General features: G+C 52.2%; 1 protein-coding gene and 1 long non-coding RNA gene across 9 annotated transcripts in view; both read left to right on the top strand.

Moving 5' to 3' along the window:
• Positions 1-1,135: 1,135 nt before the first annotated feature.
• The window catches only part of CHCHD6 (coiled-coil-helix-coiled-coil-helix domain containing 6), a 100,663-nt gene continuing 78,681 nt past the window's right edge, over positions 1,136-23,117 (top strand). For 3 of the 6 annotated variants that reach the window (XM_043886558.1, XM_043886556.1, XM_043886555.1), the window contains exons 1-3: positions 1,136-1,288; positions 17,947-18,055; positions 22,295-22,367. In XM_043886558.1, coding sequence (XP_043742493.1) covers positions 1,202-1,288; positions 17,947-18,055; positions 22,295-22,367 — 269 coding nt within the window. In that variant the 5' untranslated portion in view covers positions 1,136-1,201. Of the gene's footprint in view, positions 1,289-15,468; positions 15,897-17,946; positions 18,056-22,294; positions 22,368-23,117 lie in introns of those variants that run through there. The other 3 variants (XM_043886562.1, XM_043886563.1, XM_043886560.1) reach the window with 3 other exon arrangements.
• On the top strand, positions 5,284-13,537 carry LOC122683050. 3 transcript variants are annotated; one of them, XR_006337599.1, is made up of 4 exons: positions 5,284-10,865; positions 11,572-12,247; positions 12,365-12,579; positions 12,758-13,537. It is a non-coding gene; the product is annotated as an uncharacterized LOC122683050 (long non-coding RNA). The 3 variants fall into 3 exon arrangements; XR_006337600.1 differs by having other exon boundaries at positions 5,284-10,936; XR_006337598.1 differs by lacking the exon at positions 5,284-10,865 and having other exon boundaries at positions 10,980-12,247.

Genomic DNA, 23,117 nt, shown 5'->3' with positions numbered 1-23,117 from the left:
CTTCCAGGTTCCAAGAGGCTCCGAATGACCCTTACTATTTCATAGAGCAGTCAGGATGGGAAGTGTCGTGGTCCGATTGCGGGCTGGAAAAGAATTTCCAGACACAAGACAGAATGACAGAGAAATAAAGTTTATTAGAGTGGGAGACACTGTTAAAACAGTGGGTTGGCTCAAGGGCGAGCCAACAGTTGAACAGGGGGTCCTTGGTCCCTTTTTATTCCCAGGGTGCAAGGAGTGGGATAGGGGTCTTGCCCGTCATATGCTGATTGGATGAGGCAGGTCTTCTGGGTGAAGGAAGAGTCAGGCAAATACCTTCTCCTTACCGGGGTAGAAGGGGACACAGGTTATACTGCTCAGGAGGACCTGAAATTCCTTAATGGCTACAACATGGGGGAAGGAAAAACTAAAAAGGGTCTATTTCTTTTTCCGTTCCTGCATTCCAAGATCCTCCTGGTCTTTTTTTTTCCCCCCCTGTTTCTTCCTCCTTGGGACACCGCAGGGGGTGCCCCAGTTCCAGATCCCAAACTCTGCTTGGGGCGCACTTTGGCAGATCAATGTCAGCACTTCTCTGGTCACCGCGTCCATTACACGTATGACCCAGTTAGACAGGCGTGAACACGACGCTCCGGCACGTCGCGTGTCGCCTGAATGCTGAGGACAGTTTCTCGTCCTCCTGCTGGCAAGGCCCTGGCCGCTCTGGCCGCCCTCCTCAGGTCTGCTCTGCTCCCTCACGGTCTCAGAGTTGGGCCCTCGGCCTCCTTCTCTCGCTTCAGGGGCCTCGCACAAATTTCCTCCTCCACCGCTTCCTCCCCTGAGAAGAGCGTCCGCCAGGTCCAGCTTCTCTCCCGCATCGCGACGTCGTCGTCTTCCTCAGCGCCGAGGACGCTCAGTCACAGGCCCGTTCTCTGCCTTTTCACCGCGAACCTGCGGCGGCTCCGCCCGCCCGGTGCGGCCTCCTCGGTGTTCTGGCCCCCTTGGCCCGGCCCCCTCGTTCACCCATCCCGCCGCGCGCTGTCTGAACTCGGACGCCGCGCCTCGTGCTCCGGGTCCGGCGGGAGGCGCCGCGAGACTACAGCCCCCACAATGCCCGGCGGCCCGCGCCGGGATTGGCTGGACTCCGAGCGGCCGCCAATAGGGCGCGGTTTTGTTGGCAGGTGGTGCCGGTCCCGTAAGCGCCGGCGCTCCTGAGCCGCCTCCCGCCATGGGCAGCGCCGAGAGCCGCGAGGGCCGCAGGGCGTCTTTCGGGATGGACGAGGAGGAGCGGGTCCGGGTGCTGCAGGGCATCCGGGTGAGCGGCCGGCCGGCGGGAGGGCGTTTGGAGGCGTGCCGTCGCTCGGCCGCGAGAGGACCGCGAGGGGGAGGGCGCTTCAGGCCTAGTCTCCTCCGGGTGACAGGATGGGCGGAGATGGGGGGCGGGGCTTCGTTGTCTGTACCGTAGCCCCGGATCCGCGTCCTCGCCGCCTTCGGACGACGATGCCTGTAAGAGGACGACGAGCTGCACCCCTTGAGTTCCGGAGCTGCACTGCTGACCTGACCGACCACCTCACGTGCCAGCCCCTCCCAACGCCCCCACCCCCTCCCCCGTGCCAGTCCCTCTCAACCCCTGCCCCCCGTTCGCTGGCCTCAAGGCCTCCTCGTCCGTGGAGGTGCGACCTGCTCCGCTCGCGACCCCCGCAAGGGGCTGTGTTCGCGCCTCCAGTTTCCCTCAAATCTGCTCCTTTGTTCTTGTGGTTGAGGTCTCACCTCAGCATCCTTCTGTGACAAGGTCTGAAGCGTCTGCCCACCCCCGCGGCCACACACGGGTTTTTGTCGTGGCTGTCGCTCACCACTATTTAGAACTTCTGCGCAGGCTTTAGTTCTTAATTGTGCTTCCTGCCGCAGTGTCTCCGCCTTGAGGCCAAAGCTCTTGCCTGACTACAGCCTCCCCAGGCTCACGTTTGAGTCCTCAGCCCGGGCGTGGGCTGTGGTACACCCTTTGCAGGTATCCTGTCAATTAATTCTCCACAGCCCTCTGAGAAGTCGGCTTCTGTTGGCTCATTTTGTGGATGGAGGACAGCTGAGGCACTGAGGCTTGAAGTACCTCTCACGTCAAGCTAGCAAGTTGGCACTGAGCGAGGCTGACTCCAGGAGCCCCCTTCCTCCCGCACCTGTGCCTCGCATGTCGTGGGTGCTTTTTAAACCGGTGCTGAGTGATTAAATGGAGAACCCAGTGAAGCAGGCACCAAGTGTCCGTGGAAGGCACCCAGCCGGGCCTTGGTGAATTCACTAATTAGGGAGGTGTCTCAGAAAAGGAAGTCAGGGGCTCTGAATTCTCCAGCGATGCTCATTACCTGTGTGACCTGGAGTGAACAGCTTTATCTTTTGAGTCTCAGTCACTACATCTTAAAAATAAAAAATGGAGGCGCTGTGATAATCCTAGATGCTGCCTAGGATAAGATGATATGTGTGCATGTGTTTAGAAAAAGTACAGTGTTTTGTGGGATCCTCTATTCTCCGCCTAGCCTACTTAGTATATTTGGTGCTTACTAGGTGTTATCCAGTCTTGACCTGACTTGAGGCAAAGACAGAATGGGTAGAAGATGGCTCAGCTCCTGTTTGAAGGTTAGAGGCAGTACCTGAGTCAGAATTTAGAAAGATGCTCCAGGCTCTGTCTGGGCACTTGCCCACTGTTGTTACCTGGTTTGGGGAGTGTTGGAAAGTTTGGTTAGTCAGAGGCTTCTGAGGGAACTCCTTTAAGTTGATAGGAGCATCATCTCTTTTGGGTTTTATGACAGACGGGTACATTTTAATTCTAGTTCTTTTAGCAGTTCTGCAAAGTATAAATTCTCCTTAAAACTGGAGAATCAGGCTTCGAGAGGTTAGGGAACTTGTTCAAGGTGTTACTTCTGGGACTTTAACCCAGATCTTTCCAGGACAAGCAATAGCCTTTTCTCACAACTCCAAGCTCCAACGCACGTACATCCCCAGTGATATGTAAGGCACTGTGAAAATTGTGACAGTCTCTCACTGTCTAGGCATGGTACCTGCTTATTTCTACCAGAAACTGTTAAAACTAGAGGGAGCTTTGGGCACACTCATCAGAGAATGACTTGTGCAAAGGCGTACAGGTGGGTGATAGCCCCAAGCTGTGAGAGCCCTTTCTTCTTTCTTCTCTTCCTCTCTCCGTTCTTTCCTCTGTTCCTTCCATATGTCCATCCATCCATCCTTCTATACACTCGCGTGCCTAGTTTGAGAGAGGGAGACCAGAGAAAGGAGGTGATGGCAGTGCCGTGGTTGGCGTAAGGTTCTCATGCCAGCAAAGTGACTTGAGATTGAGGAGTCCACCTTGTCTTTAAGCAGGTGAGTAAAAATCACTGGAATAGGTTATTGGATAAATCAAATGAGAAATTAATGTACTAGAAAGTGAATGCGAAAGAACACCTGCCTGTTTCTTCAGAGAAAGTTAAACATCCCTAAAGACCTCTTGTATTTAATCCCCCAGGCTGGTCCTGGAAAGCCCTCTAGTTCCCTTAAAATTATGTGCCAAGGTCTTGCTAGTTTGCACACTTTAGTTGCTCAGTCATGTCCAATTCTTCGCGACCCCATGGACTGCACACTTACTGGCATATATTTACATATTGAGTTCAAGCCCTAATTCCAAGGAGGGTAAAAAAAATTTAATGCAAAATGCTGCAATTATATTCTCCATTTTTTTCTGAGCAAGCGTGTGTGAAATACATAAAGATGTCATTTCAGTTAGTATGTTTAATGTCATCCTCCAGTAAGAGGAGGTATGCACATGGCCAGAATGTCCTGTATGTGACTGTTCCCAATGCCCCTCGCATAGCCATCTTAGGTGACTGAGTTAAAGTTGGTTGCCTGTCAGCATGTTCAGTTCAGTTTGGTTCAGTCCCTCAGTCATGTCCGGCTCTTTGCAACCGCATGGGCTGCAGCACCCCAGGCTTCCCTGTCCATCACCAACTCCCGGAGCTTGCTCAAACTCATGTCTGTCGAGTCGGTGATGCCAACCACCCATGTCATCCTCTGTCATCCCCTTCTCCTGCCTTCAATCTTTTCCAGTAACAGGGTCTTTTCAAATGAGTCAGTTCTTCACATCAGGTGGCCAAAGTATTGGAGCTTCAGCTTCAGCATCAGTCCTTCCAGTGAATATTCAGAATTGATTTCCTTTAGGATGGACTGGTTGGATCTCCTTGCAGTCCAAGGGGCTCTCAAGAATCTTTTTCCAATACCACAGTTCAAAAGCATCAGCTCTTCCACACTCAACTTTCTTTATGGTCCAACTCTCATATTCATATATAACTCCTGGAAAAATCATAGCTTTGACTAGACAGAACTTTGTTAGCAAAGTAATGTCTTTGCCATATGCTGTCTAGGTTGGTCATAGCTTTACTTCAAGGAACAAGCAGCTTAATTTCATGTCTGCAGTCACCATCTGCAGTGATTTTGGAGCCCAAAAAATAAAGTCTGTCACTGTTTCCGTTGTTGCCCCATCTATTTGCCATGAAGTGATAGGGCCGGATACCATGATCTTAGTTTTTTGAATGTTGAGTTTTAAGCCAGGTTTTTCACTCTCTTCTTTCACTTTCATCAAGAGGCTTTTTAGTTCCTCTTTGCTTTCTGCCATAAGGGTGGTCTCATCTGCATATCTGAGATTATTGATATTTCAATCTTGATTCCAGCTTGTGCTTCTTCCAGCCTGGGATTTTGCATGATGTACTCTGCATAGAAGTTAAATAAGCAGGGTGACAATATACAGCCTTGACATACACATTTCCCAGTTTGGAACCAGTCTGTTACATGTCTGGTTCTAACTGTTGCTTCTTGACCTGCATATTTCTCAGGAGGCAGGTAAGGTGGTCTGGTATTCTCATCTCTTTAATAATGTTTCACAGTTTGTTGTGGTTCACACAATCAAAGGCTTTGGCGTAGTCAATAAAGCAAAAGTAGATGTTTTTCTGGAACTCTCTTGCTTTTTCTATGATCCAGCAGATGTTGGCAATTTGATCTCTGGTTTCTCTGCCTTTTCTAAATCCAGCTTGAATATCTGGAAGTTCTCGGTTCATGTACTTTTGAAGCCTGGCTTGGTGAATTTTGAGCATTACTTTAGTAGTGTATGAGATGAGTACAATTGCGCGGTAGTTTGAACATTCTTTGGCATTGCCCTTCTTTGGGATTGGAATAAAAACTGACCTTTTCCAGTCCTGTGACCACTGCTGAGTTTTCCAAATTTGCTGGCATATTGAGTGCAGCATTTTCATAGCATCATCTTTTAGGATTTGAAATAGCTCAGGCTGGAATTCCGTCACCTCCACTAGCTTCGTTTGTAGTGATGCTTTCTAAGGCCCACTTGACTTCACCCAGGATGTCTCGATGTCTTCACCTGGACTTCACTCCAGGAGGTCTGGCTCTAGTTGAGTGATTACACGACTGTGGTTATCTGGGCCATTAAGATCTTTTTTGTATCGTTCTTCTGTGTTTTCTTGTCAGCGTGTAGAGTCTTTGAACCAGTTGACCCCCGATCCCCTGCCCAAGTCACTCCCCAAGGCTGCTGCTCTAGCCGTGTCTGCAGGCTCCTTTCACCCTCAGAGCTACACCATCTTCACCATCATTCATTGCTCCAGGAAGCAGGTCTGCAGCACTGCTGAGGGGAAGACTGCAGGAGGTAGTGGGACATGAGGGCCAGCTGCCACGTGCTCACATCGGAGGCCATGTGCCCTCTACGCAGGCTTGGGTACCACACTTACCCCACCACCTCAGCAAGTGCTCACCGTGAGCTGGGCCTGGCCTGGCAGAGACAACAGGGGACAAAGTACAAGGTCTGTCCCCATGGAGACCTCAGCCCAGGATGAGGAACTGACTAAGAGAAAGAAAAAAGAAGAAGAAAAACGCCCTGCAAGGGCCAAGAAGGAAACAGAAAGGATAAGAGCGATGGGGCTTCCTGGTGGGCTGGTCAGACAGCGCTCCTCAGAGGTGGTGACCGTAATGATGGGCCTGGGCCAGTGGGGAGAGGACGGACTGTTGACTCAAACTCTGTCAACTCGAACTCTGAGTTGAGTGGTTTCAGGGTGCTGTGTCATCTGGTCCCCAGGCTGACCTTGTGAGATCTCATCCCTGTTTCAGAGGTGTAGGAACAGGTTCAAGGAGGGGAAGGAACCCCTGGTTACAGCAAAGTTGTGGTAGAGCTGGAAGCTCAGACTTTTCAGCTCCATAGCCTGTGTGCTGGCAGCCACACTGCTGGGATGGTGGAGAGGTGGCCAGGTGATGAGGCTAGACAGGTGATGCAGGGCTGTTTACACTTTTATCTGGATGCAGTATGGTGGTTCTCTAAACAGGTGGAGCTTTGGAAAGATTTTATCTGATGATTTTTTTTAATGGCTTTGCTGCAATTTATTTTACATATCAAATTCACCATTTCAGTGTTTTTTTTTTTTAAAGCAAATTTACAGAGTTGACCAACTGTCACAATGGAATTTTAGAACATTACAAAACCTAAAAAGGTCCCTAGTACCTATTTGCAGTCACTCCCCATTCCTACTACCCGCACCATGTAACCACTAAGCCTTCTGCCTCTATTTTTGTTTTTTTTTTTTTTTGCCTTTTCAGGGTATTCATCATAAATATTTCATGTCTCATTCCCTTCACTGAGAACAATGGTCTTGGTGTTGGTTCCTCGGCATTGTGGTGTGTCTTAGTAATTCCTTTGTATTGCCAAATGGCATCTCATATGGACTTTTTGGGTTTTATTTATTCAGTTAAACAATGGTGGACGTTTGAGTTGTTTCTAGTTCTTGACTGTTATGAATAATATTGCCGTGAACATTTGTGTATATGTTTTTTTGTGAACATAATGTTTTCATTTCTCTTGGATAAATAACCTAAGAGTAGAATTGCTAGGTCACTCTTTTTAAATTTGGTGAATTATTAGGTTTAACTTTTTAAGAAACTGTCAAACTATTTTCTAAAGTGACTCTACTATTTTACATTTCCCCCAGCAGTGTGTGAGGATTCCAGTTTCTCCATATCCTCACTTGTTACTTTCTTTTTGTTTACAGCGGTTCTAGTTGAGTGTGAAATGGTATCTTGTTTGAATTTGCATTTTCCTAATAACTAATCATGTTGGATGTTTTTTCTTGTGCTTATTTTCCACCCACATATTTTTGGGGTGAAATGTGTGTTCAAATCTTTTACCCACTTTTAATAGCTTTTAACGGGGTTATTTATCTTTATTATTGAGTTGTAAGATTTCTTTATTTCTTGATTACAAGCCCTTTATGATGTTTTGATTTGCAGATATTTTCTCCCAATCTGTGGTTTGTCTTTTGATTTTCTTAATGGTATATTTGAAGTGCAAATATTTGTGGTTTTGATGCAGTTTAGTTTATTAATGTTTTTCTTTCAGTGGTTGGACTTTGGTGTCATATCCCAGAAATCTTTGCCTAACCCAAGGTTGTGGAAATTTTTGCTGGTGTTTTCTTCTAAGAGGTTTATAGTTTTGGCTTTTACATTTATCCATTTTTAGTTAAATTTTGTGGATGTTGTGAAGTAAGGCTGTAAGTCAGGTGTTGGCAGTTTTTCTGTAAATGACCAGAAAGTAAATACTTTCTGTTTTGCTGAGCAGAAAGTCTTTATCACTGTTACTCAACTCTGCCATTTTACGGTGAAAGCAGCTATAGGTAGTATGTAAAATGAGTGGGTGTGGCTGTGATCCAGTAAAACTTTATTTATAAAATATTTATAAAATTTATAAAATCAGGTTTTGAGTTGGATTTGGCTCAAGCACCTGAGCATGTTGAACTCTGTCAGTCTTTTTTTTTTGTATGAAATACTTAATTTTTCTAGCTCCGTTGTTGAAAAGACTACCCTTTCCCCATCTGAATTACCTTGGGACCTTGGTGAACATCAGTTGACCATAAACATTAGGGTTCAGAATTTATATCTTGACTCTTAATTCTGTTTAAATTCCACTGACTTGTATGCTATATGTCTATCTTTTTGCCAGTACAAAACTGTCATGATTATTGAAGCTTTGTGGGAAGTTTCAAAATAGGGAAGTATAAGACTCCAATTTTGTTCCTTTTTTTCCCACGATTGTTTGGCTGTTTTAAGTCCTTAGCATGTCCACACATATTTTAAGATCAATTTATCAGCTTCTGTAAAAAGCCTACTGGGATTTTGATGGGGTTTGTGTTGAATCTATAAGATTATGTTGGGAGAATTGTCACTTTAACAATATGGAGTCTTCTAGGCTGTGAATATGAAATCTCTTTTTCTTTATTTAGATCTTTTAAAGTTTTTCTCAGTGGTATTTTATACTTTCAATGTATAAGGTTTGCATTTCTTTAAAAATTATTCCCAAGCATTTTATTCTTTATGAGGCTACTGTGAATGGAATTGTTTCCTTAATTTCGTTTGTGAATTCTTCACTGCTAGCATATGGAAATGCAGTTCATTTTTGTATATTGATCTTGTGTCCAGCACCTTTGCTGAACTCATTCATTAGCTCTAGTAGGGTTTTCTGGTGTGTGTGTATTCCTTAAGGTTTACGTAGGTATGATCATGGTGCCTGCAAAATGAAGAGAGTTTTACTTCTTCCTTTCCTGTCTGGATGCCCTTGCTTTCTTTTTCATGCCTTGTTGTGTTGGCTAGAATGTCCACTGCAGTATTGAGTAGAATTGGTGAGAACGCATGTCTTGGTGCTGAATTCAGGGAGAAAACATTGTCTTACACCACTGAGTATGTTAGCTGTACGTTTTTCATAGTTACTCTTTATCAGATTGGCGATTTTATCTTTTAATATTCTCATCACCCCTTCCTCTGCATTCTTATAGCCTGTTTTTCTTCTGTAAGCTTGGGGAGTGCAGACTGCCTTACTCACTAGCTTCTGGATCATTAGTATGTGTGTGTTGAATTGTGTGGTTGGATTGGCAACTTGAGGATCATTTTCACCCAAGCTGGTGACCTGTGACCTGAGAGCCTTATTCTTCTGCATTTCACTCTTTCAAGGCTTCACTCTTTCCGCATGTGTGCAGCGGACTTCCTTTTCCACCTTGCCGTTACCCAGTGACATGCATCTCGAATGTCTCAATGTGACCGTCAACACTCCTGATTGTGTCACGTTACATCACATCCTTTGGTTTAGCACCTGTTAGGATTAGTGTGGAGAACAGGAGAGGCCAGGGCACCTGGCCTGGAGCCCTGACTCCCAGGGGGCCACATCTTCCTCTTTACGTGTGGGGCAGGGCTGTGCTCAACACAGGTGCCTCACTGGCTTGGTCATGAGTCCTCCCCACTCTCGCCCTGCTCAGTGCTGACCATTGGTGAGTGCTGTGGATGGCTCACAACAGGAAACACCGACTAAGACAGCCGGGAGTCGGATAACCCAGTTCTCCCCAGCTTTGCTGCGAGCACATGTGTGTGTCTGGGTGTGGAGTCTGGCAGTGTGGCTTGGGTGCTGGTCCCAGGCCGGACACTTTCCAGATCGGTACTCCTTGATGCTCCCAGAACACCACATCTCCCGGAGCCAAGGTCTCTGGACACAAAGGAGCTGATTCTGCAGGGGAGCAGAGCACTTTTGGTCCCTCCCCCTGGGCCCAAGCTGCTGAGGGCGAGGGTTGTCCTAAAGGTGGGATGGTGCCCTTGTTCCTCGGCTTGGGCTCCCAGACTTGCCGTGTGTGGGGACAGCGGAGCTGGCGATCAGGGCACCTCTGGGCGTCCTGTCATGTCCTCTGGGTAGTACCGTGGTATAACCAGTAATGAATTTACATGGGGGGAGTGCCCAGGTGACTTTGGGGGGTGTGCCTCATGGAAGGTGAAATTCCATGCTGCCACCTGTGACTGTGCAGAGCAGCGCTGAATGTCTTCTTGGGTCAAGGGTCAATTCATGTAAACATAAAGGGGTTGTCCACTTTGGCTCCTATCGGCTCATCTTGAGTCCACTTGCTCTCTTGACCCTGCGGGTCCCACCCTGGAGGGAGGTCACTGTGTGTCTCCTGCGGTCCCTGGTTCCCAGGACCCCACTGCCGTCCCTGCAGAGCGCTTCCTTTTCAGCCCTCCTTCCCTCCTGCACCCCGCCCTGGCCACCTCCTTCGTCTGTACTTGTGAGCTGTTGGTGACTGGATTCTAAACCCAGCCCAGAGCTGTCCAGCGCTGCTGTCCGGGTCTTCCTGCGGTTCCCCCGGCATCTCTCATTCACCGTGTCCCCCGGGCTCACGTGTCCCCTGCTGCCTCTCTGGAACGCGTCATGTTCCTCACGTGTGAAGGTCCATCCAGCTGGTCCTCACCCAGGAGGCTGGGTGTGCTTTTGCTCTTCGTCCAGTGACAACTCTTGTGTCTTCCCTTCCCCTGCTTCTATTTTACCCTTTCCTCTTTCCCCTCAGGAACGCTTGATCTCAGTCAGGCCCACCCCTCCTTCCCCTGCGTCTCTGATAAATTGTTCTTTCTCCCAACAGGCTTGCCTCCCACAAATCTGCCCTTGCTGGTGCTAGCAGGGTCATGTGTTTTGAAAAGGTAGACTTTACTTTTGAGCAGGTGTCAGACAGTGGTGATAGAACCCTTACAGTTGCAATGGAGGTTCCTCCCTTGCGGGTCCAGTGGCCTTGCTCCCAGAGGCGGCCCCGCCAGTGGCCAGGTCAGTGATCACCTCAGGGTTGATGCTCGGGATGCAGCCTGCTTCCGTCTCCTTCTTAGGTGCTTCCCACTGCCCCCAGCGGTTTCCGGGCCTGACTCACGGGGCCCTGTGCGTGCTGGCGTCACCTTCTCCTGTCATTGCCCATCCCTCGGGGAGGATGTGTGCTCCCGTCCTGCCGTTCACGCTTCTGTGCCCCTCTGTCTGCAGGACGGTCCACGGGAAAATGACACGCTGCACAGTGAGTGGCGAGCCTGGGGCCAGAAATTAGGGTCGTCGCAGCCTCAGAGCACTGGGCAGACTAGAGACAGGGTGAGAGGTCCCCACAGTCTGGAAGGGGCAGCAGCTCCCAGCTGTGGGAGCAACTCGACCCGGCAGATGCCACGGGCTCCCCTGAAAGACATCCTTGGGGGATTTGCCCCCATCCTTGGGGAACTTCTTCCTCGGGCTCAGGACCTGTTCACAGGTTCCCTCTGCACTGTCAGAGGTCACCATCCCGGGTCCTGCAGCCTCTGCTCTGGGGGGATGGAGTTCTGCTCTTGGTCTCTGGCTCCAGCATGGGACCCACAGCCAGGCTTACAAGCAGGACCCTAGGACAGAGGTTTAAGCCCCTGGCTCCTTACTTCTTGAATGAAACCATCAGCCCGGGAACTTCAGAGTATTCACAACATTTTGAAACTTGGAGGCTTTGCATCAACTCACTTTTTAGTTCTTTGGGGTAAACATCAAAAAGACTGGTCTGCATTTCTGTGTGGCAGCCCTTGGCTAGAGCTGTGAGGTCGCCGCCCTGCCTGGGGCCTTCTCTCACCGCGCCCCTGCCCCGCTGTACTGCCAGGCTGCCTCATCCATTTGTGTCGCCTGCCGGGCCCCTGGGGCGCTGGCAGTCACTGCCCTCTAGGACTCTTCTTGTCCAGATACTTGGATTTGATCTGTGGATCTAATTTCAGCTCACAGACAACTGAAGGACTAGCCAACAGAATTTCCACGGCAACCGCTGCAGCAAAGCAGAGGCATCTTCTTAGAGTCGCAGGAGGGCAGAGCCACCTGGGCCTGGATGTCCGGGTCTCGTCTGGAGCCTGTGCGGTGCTCGGCCTGCTCGCAGGAGCCGTGGGCCAGGGAAGGAGGGTGCAGCAGGCACCCAGAGGGTCCTCAGAAGACGGAGCGCGAATGGCCGTGGCCTGAAGGCCCCCACCCCGCATCCTGTGTGAGGCCGTGAGGACGTCACCTGGAGCACCCAGAGCCTTGCTTGATGTGAAGAACGGTGCTTGGAAAGCAGCCTCCTTGCAGCCGCCTCTCACACGTGTCTAGAGGGGTCGCTTTCTCAGACTAAAAGCTGTTAATTTTCATGTTGATGTTTTCCTAATTAAGTAGGCCATTGGTGAGCACAGGCGTGCTCCGCCTTCCACTGCCTACCCTGGGCTCAGTAAAGCACCGTCCACGGCAGGAGAGGCGGCTTACAGACCTTCTCCTCCTGGGACCCGCCTTCTCCCCCCTGCTGTGAGAACCGACTTGTCCCCTCGCCGCAGCCCGGCTCCCTGTGGCTGCCCTCACCGAGTGTCCCTCAGGGATCTAGATCTGCCCGTGGCCTCTGTGCTGAGGCCCGTCTGTGCTGCCCTGGGGCAGGTTTGTCGCTGCCAGGCGCGCACGCCTTCGTCTTTAGTGGGGTGGGCCCGGCCAGCAACCTGGCAGGTGGAGGTGCCCACATGCCTGGGCCGGGCTGATCACATCCTTGTCTTTCAGGGGAGCCCCTGGCATCTGCCGGGTCGAGTTCCTCCCGCAGCTGGGAGCTGCCGCCCCTTCCAGATGGTGGGGCCCTCTCACCCTGTCTCTAGTCTGCCCGGTGCTCCGAGGCTGCGACGACCCTGATTTCCGGTCCCAGGTGGCCACCCGCTGTGCAGCCTGTCGTTTTCCCGTGGACTGAAGCTGCTGGGTTGGACTCAGGACGGGCACACACGGTGTGTTTTGGGCTCAGTGAGGACACGCCCTCTCCAGCGAGGGGGAGTCACCTGCCCCTCACCCATTCCTCGAAGGCTGTGGGATGCGTCTGTGTTCACAGGCCAGCAGTTGCCGCCTTCCTAAACCCTTCCAGGCGCTCCCAAGCCTCCATGGTGTGCCGCCTCCCTGTTTCTGTAGGAACAAGGCCCCGCTGTGTGCGCCGTGCTGTGGGTCACCCCGCTCCGCGCCTGTGTCCAGCCGGCTGTGCGGTCTCTTCACCGTGGGCCTCGGAGCGGCCCTGTGCAGCTGAGCCGTGTGACCGCCCGCACCGTGAGCTACTGCCATGCCACAGAGGGGCACATGGAGCAGACAGGGATACCTGCCCGGGGTCAGGCAGCCAGTGGTCGCTTGGTTGGCTTCTGACCCAGGCCCATCTGGCCCCACAGCCCCTGTCCTTGCTCTGCACCAGCCGCTTCAGCGTGCCGGGCCCCGTTTCCGGGTGTGGAACAGGAAGCTTCCAGAAGGGAGGAGTGGGTCAGGGCCCCGCAGCTGGGTGTGGGTGGACTCCTCCTTCCCAGCGCTGCTCGGGGTTGGGCCCTCCGCCCCCTGACCGTGCCCAGCTCCCTGTGCCCAGCTCTGATAGCACAGTGACCGGTGGGCCTCAGGCCCCGAGTCCCCAGACCTGTCTGCTCTGGGGCCTCCGTTCTGGTTGTGTTGGTGCAGGGAGCGCTGCCCAGATGGTGTTTATTCTCGCATGACTACTGTGTGTGTGTCTGTGTGTATTTGTTGATTAAAAATATTCCTTGCTTTATTTTGCAGCAACATTAAAAAATATTACGAATCTCCTCCTGCCCCTGAGAAGCTTGCCAGTGTTTTCCTTAACCCCTCGCTCACCAGGTGGTGAAGTTTGGTGGGTCCCCCTGGGGGCCTGGGACGAGGAAACCAGAGCCCCCCCCCACACTGTGCAGAGCTCCCCCGCCCACCACTCTGTCCCGCCCACCACTCTCCCCCGCCCACCACTCTGCCCCGCCCACCACTCTGCCCCGCCCACCACTCTCCCCCGCCCACCACTCTGCCCCGCCCACCACTCTCCCCCGCCCACCACTCTCCCTTGCTCCCTTGCTCCTTGCTCAGTGGGCTTTTGACTCGGTCCTCCTCTCCAGCCTAACACATGGCTTCCATCAGGCTCTCAGACAGGCCGGACTTGGCTCCTCTCAGAGGCCTGCACTCACCGTTCCCTCTGCTCGGAATTAGATCTTTTTTCCCTGATTCTTAAGATGTGAGCCTGGCAGGCCTCCTCATGTCAGGGCAGGGGTCCCCATTAGTGCTATCTCCTCTGAGGGGTCTTCCCACCATCCCCATGTGTGCCCGGCCCTGCAGGACTGTATTTTATTCTTTCTCAGCACTCACCACTATCATGCTTCTTGGATTAGAGATATCAAATACTATGTGGAAAAACCCACCTCTTACCCTTTTCTGTCTGTCAGTCCCTGTTTCCGCCTTCACCCAACCCCAAGGCAGCTAGCCTCCTTTCATCTCTGGAGAGTTGCCAGTTCTGCATACTTCACACAAGTAGGGTGTGCAGTGTGTGGACTCCTTCACTAAGTGTGATGCTCTCAGGTCATCATGCTGTGGCCTCTGTGAATTCTTCATCCCTTTCTGTGGCTGATACTCCATTGTCTTTACTCACCCCATGCCAGTTGATGGACGTGTGAGTTTTTTTCCACCTTTGCCTGTTACAGATGATGCTGATGTAAACTCACAGGTGCAGATGAATGTGAACGTGAATTTGCATTTCTCTTGAGCGGGTACCAGGAGTGGAACTGCCAGGTCTAATGGTGACGCTGTGTTAAACTTTCGAGGAACTTGCAGACTGGTTTCCATGGTGACAGCACCATTTATTTGCCACCAGCAGGGTATTAGGGTTCTGACTTGTGCATGTCCTGGCCGACACTTGCTACTACCTGAAATTTTTGATTATGGATATTGTAGTGGGTGTGAAGTGATATCTCCTTGTGGTTTGAACTTGCTTATCTCTCTTGACTAAGGATATTGGGCATCCTTTCATTTGGTTTTAGCCATTTGTGTATGTCCTTTAAAGACATGATCTTTCAGATTGATTGCCTATTTTTAAATTCGATTATTTTTCTTTGTATTGTTGAGTTGTAGGAGTTCTTTTTATATTCTAGGTACATATCCTTGTCAGATAAGTGATTTGCAAATTCTGTGTGCGATCCCTGAACTTGCTTCATTGTGTCCTTTGAAAAACAAAACGCTTTAATTTGGTGAGGTTCAATATATTTGTTTTCTCTTTGATTGCTCCTGCTGTCAGTGTCATGTCTACAAAATCACTGTCAAAGCCAAGGTCATAAAGATATACCCCTCTAGTTTCTTCTGAGAATTACATTGTTTTAACTGCTGCATTTTGATCTCCGATCCCTTTGGAGTCAGGTTTGGTATATGGCGTGAGGTGGGGGTCTAACTTCATCCTGCTGCACCTGGGCGGCCAGCTATCCCAGCACCGTCTGTTGATGAGACTCTTTACCCATTAAGTGGTCTTGGCACCTTGTCAATCAGTCAAGCACAGATACATAGGTTTGTTTCTGGATTCTCAGTTCTCTTCCACTGCTGTGCTTACTAGGTCTTCTCTTGTCCCGTAATCATCAACTAGCTGTTTGATTAAATACCAGAGGGGCTCAATTTTATTATTTTAATTTTAGCTGCTAAAAAAATGTTCATGGTAAAAAACTGCAGCACAAAAGTGCCAGAAGTGACAGTCCTGGCCTGTCTGCTCCTGCCCAGGTGTAGGATATGCCTCAGGAGCATGTGAGGTGCACTTGAGCGTATGCACACACTGGAGAATGTGTGTGTGCCATGGCTGAGTGTCTGCCTCTTTAGTTGTGAGTCTTTTTTACAAATTCGAGATGCACGAGGTGTCCTCTGACTCTGACAGGGACGTGTCTTGCCTGCCTTCCTTGGTGGTTGTGCAGTGTCTCACAGGAGGCACGCCATGGTTTCTCTAGCCACTGCCTGTCCTGCACATACGTGTCATTTCTTCTTCCTGTGCGAGTCCAGCGCCGCTGTGCACTCGGGGAGCACTTTCCTCTCCCGGACCCCTGAAGTGGAGCTGCTGCCATGCGCTCCATCCTTAGGTCCTCTTTTTAACACGTCCCTCCCTGTGCTCTGCGATGCTGTGCCTGTACTAGGCGTTCAGCAAAGTGACTGACGCTCTCAGGGGCTGTTACTCTGGCCTCTTCCCTCGCTGTTTCACTCTGGCCCATCTCACTCCCTCCATGAAGGAAAGCCTTGATCATCCAGTTGTCGTGGGGGAACCAGGGTGAGTGAATCAGGCCGTGCTGGATTTTCTGCTGTGAGTGTGGCCCTGGGGGAATTGGAAGGGGTGGAGAAGTGGCCCCTGCTCTTGGCATATTTGCAGACCTTTAGATGAGGCCGGTAGGATGTGAGGCACTTCCCCAGAGTGTACCCCTAGCAGCAAGTAATGGAGCTGGCAAAGGGACTGAGACCCCCAGGGAATTAGACTTTGGAGGCCAGTGGGATTTGATTACAGAACTTCCACAGGACTGGGGAAACAGAGAAACAGACCCTTGGGGCCCAAACAGAACCTTGTGCACACCAGGATCCAGGAGAAAGGGGCAGTGTCCCCACAAGAGACTGAGCCAGATTTGCCCGTGAGTGTCCAGGAGTCTCCTGCAGAGGCGTGGGTCGACAGTGGCCTGCTGCAGGATCAGGGCACAGAGTACACAGTATGGGCGCAAGTCCTTGTAAAGGAGGTCGCCATTACTGCCATTGCCCCTGCCATAGTTTGGCCTGAGGCCAAACAACAGGGAGGGAACACAGCCCCCGCCCATCAATGGAAAATTGGATTCAAGATTTACTGAGCGTGGCTGCCCATCAGAACAAGAGCCAGATCAGATTCCCCACAGTCTGTCTGTCCCAATGGGAAGCTTCTACAAGCCTCTTAACCATCAGAGGGCAGACAGAATGAAAACCACAGTCACAGAAAACTAACCAAACTGGTCACATGGACCACAGCCTTGTCTAACTCAATGAAACCATGAGCCATGCCATGTAGGGGCACCCAAGAACGAATGGGTCATGGTGGAGAGTTCTGACAAAATGTCCTCTGGAGGAGAGAATGGCAAACCACTTTAGCATTCTTGCCTTGAAAACCCAATGAACAGTATGAAAAGGCAAAAAGATAGGACACTGAAAGATGGAACTCCCCAGGTTGGTAGGTGCCCAATATGCTACTGGAGATCAGTGGAGAAATAACTCCAGAAAGAATGAAGGGATGGAACCAAAGTGAAAACAACACCCAGTTGTGGATGTGGCTGGTGATGGAAGTAAAGTCCGATGCTGTAAAGAGCAATATTGCATAGGAATCTGGAATGTTAGGCTCGTGAATCAAGGTAAATTGGAAGTGGTTAAATAAGAGATGGCAAGAGTGAATTTCAACATTTTAGGAATCAGTGAACTTAAATGGACTGGAATGGGCTAATTTAATTCAGATGACCATTATATCTACTACTGTAGCCAAGAATCCCTTAGAAGAAATGGAGTAGCTCTCATAGTCAGCAGAAGAGTCCGAAATGGAGTACTTGGATGCAATCTCAAAAATGACAGAATGATCTCTGTTGTTTCCAAGGCAAACCTCTCAATATCACAGTAATCCAAGTCTATGCCCCACCCAACAATGCTGAAGTTGAACCATACTATGATGACCTACAAGACCTTCTAGAACTAACACCCAAAAAAGATGTCCTTTTTGTTATAGGGGACTGGAATGCAAAAGTAGGAAGTCAAGAAGTACCTGGAGTTAACGGGCAAGTTTGGTCTTGGAGTACAAAATGAAGCAGGGCAAAGGCTAATAGAGTTTTGCCAAGAGAATGCACTGGTCATAGCAAACACCCTCTTCCAACAACACAAGAAAAGACTCTACACGTGGACATCACCAAATGGTCAATACTGAAATCAGACTGATTATATTCTTTGCAGCCAAAGATGGAGAAGCTCTGTACAGTCAGCAAAAACAAGACTGGGAGCTGACTGTGGCTCTGGTCATGAACTCCTTATGGCAAAATTCAGATTTAAATTGAAGAAAGTGGGGAAAACCACTAGACCATTCAGGTATGACCTAAATCAGTGGAGTGGGAGAGAAGGTCCTTAACTTGGTGCTGTCCGTGGTGGGACCCTGGACGCCCCCAGGGAAGGGTGGGCCCACAGGAGTGGTTCTGAGTGGAATTCAGTGCATTATGGGAGTTGGTCTTGAGGAGATGGTCTGCTTAGAAATTCGGGGTGTGAGTGAGGGGCGTCTTCACTTCCCCAGGGTTCTGTAATGTAACCGTTCCCCTCAATCCTTACCACAGCTCTCTGAAAACGTGGTCAACCGCATGAAGGATCCTGGCCAGCCGTCCAGAGTCGGGCCATTGGACCCTCCAGCTGCTGCCCTTGGCTCCTCCGGAGGCCGAGAGAAAGGTAGGCCAGGATGGAAGGTCTGGGCACAGTTGGGTGGAGAGGTCCTCCTAGAGACAGCGCCCCGAGCCCTGGGTGGTGCGTGCAGGAAGCACTTTCCAGGAGCGAGGGACCCGCATGGCGCACTCCCGTCCAAGGACAGCAGTGTCCGCAGAGCCTCCAGGACTGCCTCTGAGTCAAGGGCAGAGTCCCCCGCTGTGCCAGCCTCTCCGCACTGGAGGAGGCAGTGACAGGGTGGCCTTGGTGTCGTCCTCAGAGCTCTGACCTGCCCTTCGCGCTGGGATCCTGGCCCTGCTCCTGGGATGGTGGCGCTGGGCTCCAGGAGGGCCGCCACCTGGCCCCCAGGTCCCCCCAGCCCACCCGGAGCTACCTGCACTGGGCAGGAAGGGCCTTCATTCCCCACTGGCACGTCTGTCTTGGGAGGAAAAGCCTGTGCTTTTCTTGAAGTAATTCCTGTTAGCAAACACACACAAAAGTGAAGTCACTCAGTTGTGTCTGACTCTTTGAGACCCCATGGACTGTAGCCCACCAGGCTCCTTGGTCCATGGGATTTTCCAGTCATGAATACTGGAGTGGGTTGCCATTTCCTTCTCCAGGGGATCTTCCCAACCCAGGGATTGAACCCGGGTCTCCCACACTGTAGGCGGACGCTTACCATCTGAACTGCCAGGGAAGCCTTAGCAAGCACAGAGAAACAACGCATTTAAGAGTGGAGAAAGGGTAGTGCAAAAATATTAAGACGTTACAGACTGGAAAAGTCCTCGTGGCAGCTGGTTAAATGCAGAACTTGTCAATGAGGGGCTGGGTTCCCTGTTGCAGTGTGCGTGCGTGCTTTACATGGAAGGGCTGGAGGGACGCAGCCTCGCGGTGGAGCTGCCTTCTCTGCTGATCTGCCCCGCTGGGGTGCCAGCTCGCAGGGGGCTGCTGCCTCCTGTCCGCTCGGCGTGAGCTGCGTGCTGGCCCTGGGAGCTGACTGTGGCTCTGGTCATGAACTCCTTATGGCAAAATTCAGGTTGTGAGCCCTGTGCTGGGACACCGCCCAGCCTGTTGGGAGCTGAGTGTGTGACCCTACAGGGTACGGTGTCGCCTGCCCATGAGACACGGGCGCCCCTCAGGGCCCGGCGGCACAGAGGGGAGGGCTCGTTACTCGGGGGCTCCAGGGAGCCGGCGCGGGAGCTGGACTTTGAGGTGCGGCCCTGCAGGTGGGGTGGCGGGGGCTCAGGCGCGGCGCAGCCTCACCCGTTTCAGGACCTGCGCGTGGTTTCCTGTCTGGAGTGTGAGGCGCAGGAACGGCGGCCTGGGCTGCTGGCTGGGCCTCGTGACACCCATCCCCCTGCACTGTTTGCGGGGCTCCCGGCACGCTTTAGGGACTCCCTGGCAGTCCAGTGGTTGGGACTCCGAGCTTCCACTGCAGGGGATGTGGGTTCAGCCCCTAGTTGAGGAATTAAGATTCGGCAAGCCATACTACATGACCATTTGGTTTAACAAAGTATTTTGATGTTTGACAGTGAGTGAGTTTTGACTTTCTGAAAGCTGGAGAGTCGTCAGTGTGGATGGACTTCCCTGAAGTGGACTGATTTTAGGATTCTTTTTTATTATATGTTGTAAGGTATATATTTATTTGACTGCACCGGGTCTCAGCTGCAGCCCGTGAGATCTCCTTTGGGCCGTGCGGGGTCCTTCCCTGCTGTGTAGGGCCTCTCTGCTTGTGCACAGGCCCAGTAGTCATGGCGTCTGGGTCTTAGTTCCCCAGCTGGGAATCGAACCTGCATTCCCTGCATTGCAAGGAACAGATTCTTAACCTCTGCACCACCTGGGAAGTCCCTGCTTTTACTTTCAATAAAGTAAGTTACTTTATTGATAAAGAAAGTTAAAAGAAGTTAAACTTCTTTAATTTTTCTTTTTAATTTATATAAATTTATAATTTATAAATTTCTTTATAATTTTCTTTATAAACTTTCTTACTTTAATTTTTCTAAATAGAAAAAGAAGTTAAAATTAAACCCTTAAGTCACACCATACCCCAAGTGCATGTCTGAAGTCAGAGATCGAAATATAATGAAGAAACTTTAAATGAAGAAGGGTAGGAAATATAACTAAAATTCGAGACAATTTAGAAAAGATGAGTGAAGAATGAGTGAGAAACTAGCGAAGTATGAGCAGAGTTCACCTGCCAAGGGCCATGACGCCCTCTGACGGGCTGCAGGGAAACGTGCAGAGACAGTCACATCCGTGACGAGGGCCCAGCCCCTCGGACGGTTGCTCCCTCGTGGCATCATCGGCACAGAACTGGCGGGATGCTGTGGAACGTGGCTGTAGGGGTCTGGGCACAGACTCTACAGTGGGTGCCCACATTACTTTTGTAGTCATGAGAAAGGAAAACTACGTAGAAAGCAAAAATGTGATGAATCTTACTTCAGGAGAGTGTTGTCAGTCAGTCACTAAGTCCAGGGAGCCTTCCATCAGGCCCACACCAGCAGTGCCTCCTGCATGCTCCTGGCGAGGCCCCAGCGCACCTGCCCAGCCTTCTGGAGAGCTGTGTGCCCACTGAGGCCCGGGGGGCTGCCCCGGGGAGCCTTCCCGAGGGCCTGAGCCCCCAGCCTCTGCGGTTCGCAGCCATGAAGGTCTTGGGAGCAGCACCCACCTCCCCACCTTCCTCCCAAAGCCTGGTTCTCCTGCTGGGTCTCCTGTGGCCCACGTGGCCGAGCGTGGATGCCTGCAAGCGGACGGAGACATTGGCCAAGGTCTCCGCTGTGTGGGGACCCTGAAGCTGGGGCCACGGGGGCAGCAGACCCTCACTGTCACCGTGTGGTGGAGGAGGGGAGTGAACGGGTTTGCTTGGAGATCCCCGGGTTCTTGCTGCAGGAAGGTGGGCCTCCCATGATAGCCTGAAGCGCTGTCACACTCGAGGTGATGCAGGTGGAAAGGTGCGCAGACTTCCTTCCCGGGGGCGCAGGCTGCACTCAGGTCAGAGCCCTAGGGAAGGGGCCCAAGGCCGCGCCCCCACTGACCTCTCAGTGTGGAGGCGAGGAGCTCCCCTCAGCCGGCTGGCCTCCTGGGGAGGGTGCCTGGGTTCCAGCAGCTGAGAGGTAGAAGGGGGGTGTCGGTCACTGCACTCAGGCGTCCACACTGACCCAGTGACCCTGCCACCCTGTCTGTACAGGACACGGACCAGGGGCCTTCAGGGCACCTCCCTCCTGACAGCAGGGCAAGCCTGTGTTCTGTGTTGGCCCAGGGCACATCCACCCAGGGGGCGTCCTCCTGGGCCCTCTCCTGGGTGACCACCGTGACCATGTCCATGTGGGGGCATCCTCCCGGGCCTTCTCGTGGGTGACCACCATGATTGTGTCCATCTAAGGGTGTCCTCCCGGGCCCTCTCCTGGGTGACCACCATGACTTCGTCCATCCGGGGGGCGTCCTCCCAGGCTATCTCCTGGGTGACCACCATGACTGCGTCCTCCCAGGGGCATCCTCCCGGGCCTTCTCCTGGGTGACTACCATGACTGCATCCATCCAGGGGGCGTCCTTCTGGGCCCTCTCCTGGGTGACCACCATGACTGCGTCCATCCACAGCCCTCTCCCATGCCCTCTCCTGGGTGACCACCGTGACCACGTCTACCCAGGGGGCGTCCTCCCAGGCCCTCTCCTGGGTAACCACCATGACTGTGTCCATCCACAGCCCTCTCCCATGCCCTCTCCTGGGTGACCACCGTGACTGCGTCTACCCAGGGGGCGTCCTCCCATGCCCTCTCCTGGGTGACCACCATGACTGCGTCTACCCAGGGGGCATCCTCCCAGGCCCTCTCCTGGGTGACCACCATGACCACGTCCATCCACAGCCCTGTCCCATGCCCTCTCCTGGGTGACCACCGTGACTGCGTCCATCTGGGGGGCATCCTCCTGGGCCCTCTCCTGGGTGACCATCATGACCATGTCCACCCAGGGGGTGTCCTCCTGGGCCCTCTCCTGGGTGACCACTGTGACTACGTCCACCCAGGGGGTGTCCTCCTGGGCCCTCTCCTGGGTGACCACTGTGACTACGTCCACCCGGGGGTGTCCCCCCAGGCCCTCTCCTGGGTGACCACCATGACCATGTCCATCCACAGCCCCCTCTTGTGCGTTCTCCTGGGTGACCACCATGACTGCGTCCACCCAGGGGCGTCCCCTCAGCCCCCTCCGGGTGATGCTGAGCCTCCCTCCGTCCGTGGGTTGCTGCTGACCTTTTCTTATCCATCTCTGCAGACTCGAAACCACCCAGGCCGGAGTGCGGCAGTGGCCAGGAACCCCTGAGGGTGCAGGTGGATCCCCTTGAGAGGTATGCTGAGGAGCCGCTCGCCCCGGGCCTAGGCCTTCCTCACCAGGTACCTTCTCCTCACCCAGAGGCCAGGGGTTCTGGTTCCTCACGTTGTCTTACGTCGGTGGGATGCCAGGCCTGCGGTTTCGGTGGCGCTGTTCCTCATGTGACGAGAAGGAGACTCCGGGTGGGGGAGGGCGGGGCTCCGTGGCCTTGTGGGTGTGCACAGCCGTGTTTGGAGGAGCTCACTCGTGGCCTGGCTGCAGGTGTGGGTGCCTCCACAGCGCAGGCCTCAGGCTGGTGAGCACCCTGGCTGGGGCAGGGCTGGCAGGCAGCGGCGGAGGCCCCGGGTGCACTGTGTCTCCAGGCCTCAGGCCCCAGGGCTGATGTGGGGTTCTTGCGATGTGGCTCAGCGAGCCCCCGGCTGGTACTGAGGGGCTCGTCTGCAGCCGCCAGGTTGTGCCTTTGTAACGGATGCAGACAGCTACCCTCGGGGGGCGGCGGGTCGGGTCAGCCCTGCTGGGCGGCCCCCTCTGCAGGTCAGTGCAGCCGCGTCTGTCCTGTGATCTCAGAAGGACCCACCTTCTGAGAGTGTCCAGTCCCTAATCCCCAGAGGTCTCATCCAAGCAATTAACCAGAATATTATTTAAAAAAAAACACTTTTAAGCATTTTAAAAAACGTTCAAGTAATACGTGTTATTGGAAGACTTAGGATATATATGGAATGAAAAATTCACCCGTAGATTCATCATCCCATATTAACATTTTGGA

This window comes from Cervus elaphus, chromosome 24 (assembly GCF_910594005.1).
Source record: "Cervus elaphus chromosome 24, mCerEla1.1, whole genome shotgun sequence".
NCBI lineage: Eukaryota > Metazoa > Chordata > Mammalia > Artiodactyla > Cervidae > Cervus > Cervus elaphus.
Note: the sequence above shows the minus strand (reverse complement) of the source record. Positions and strands in the feature narration are given on the sequence as shown.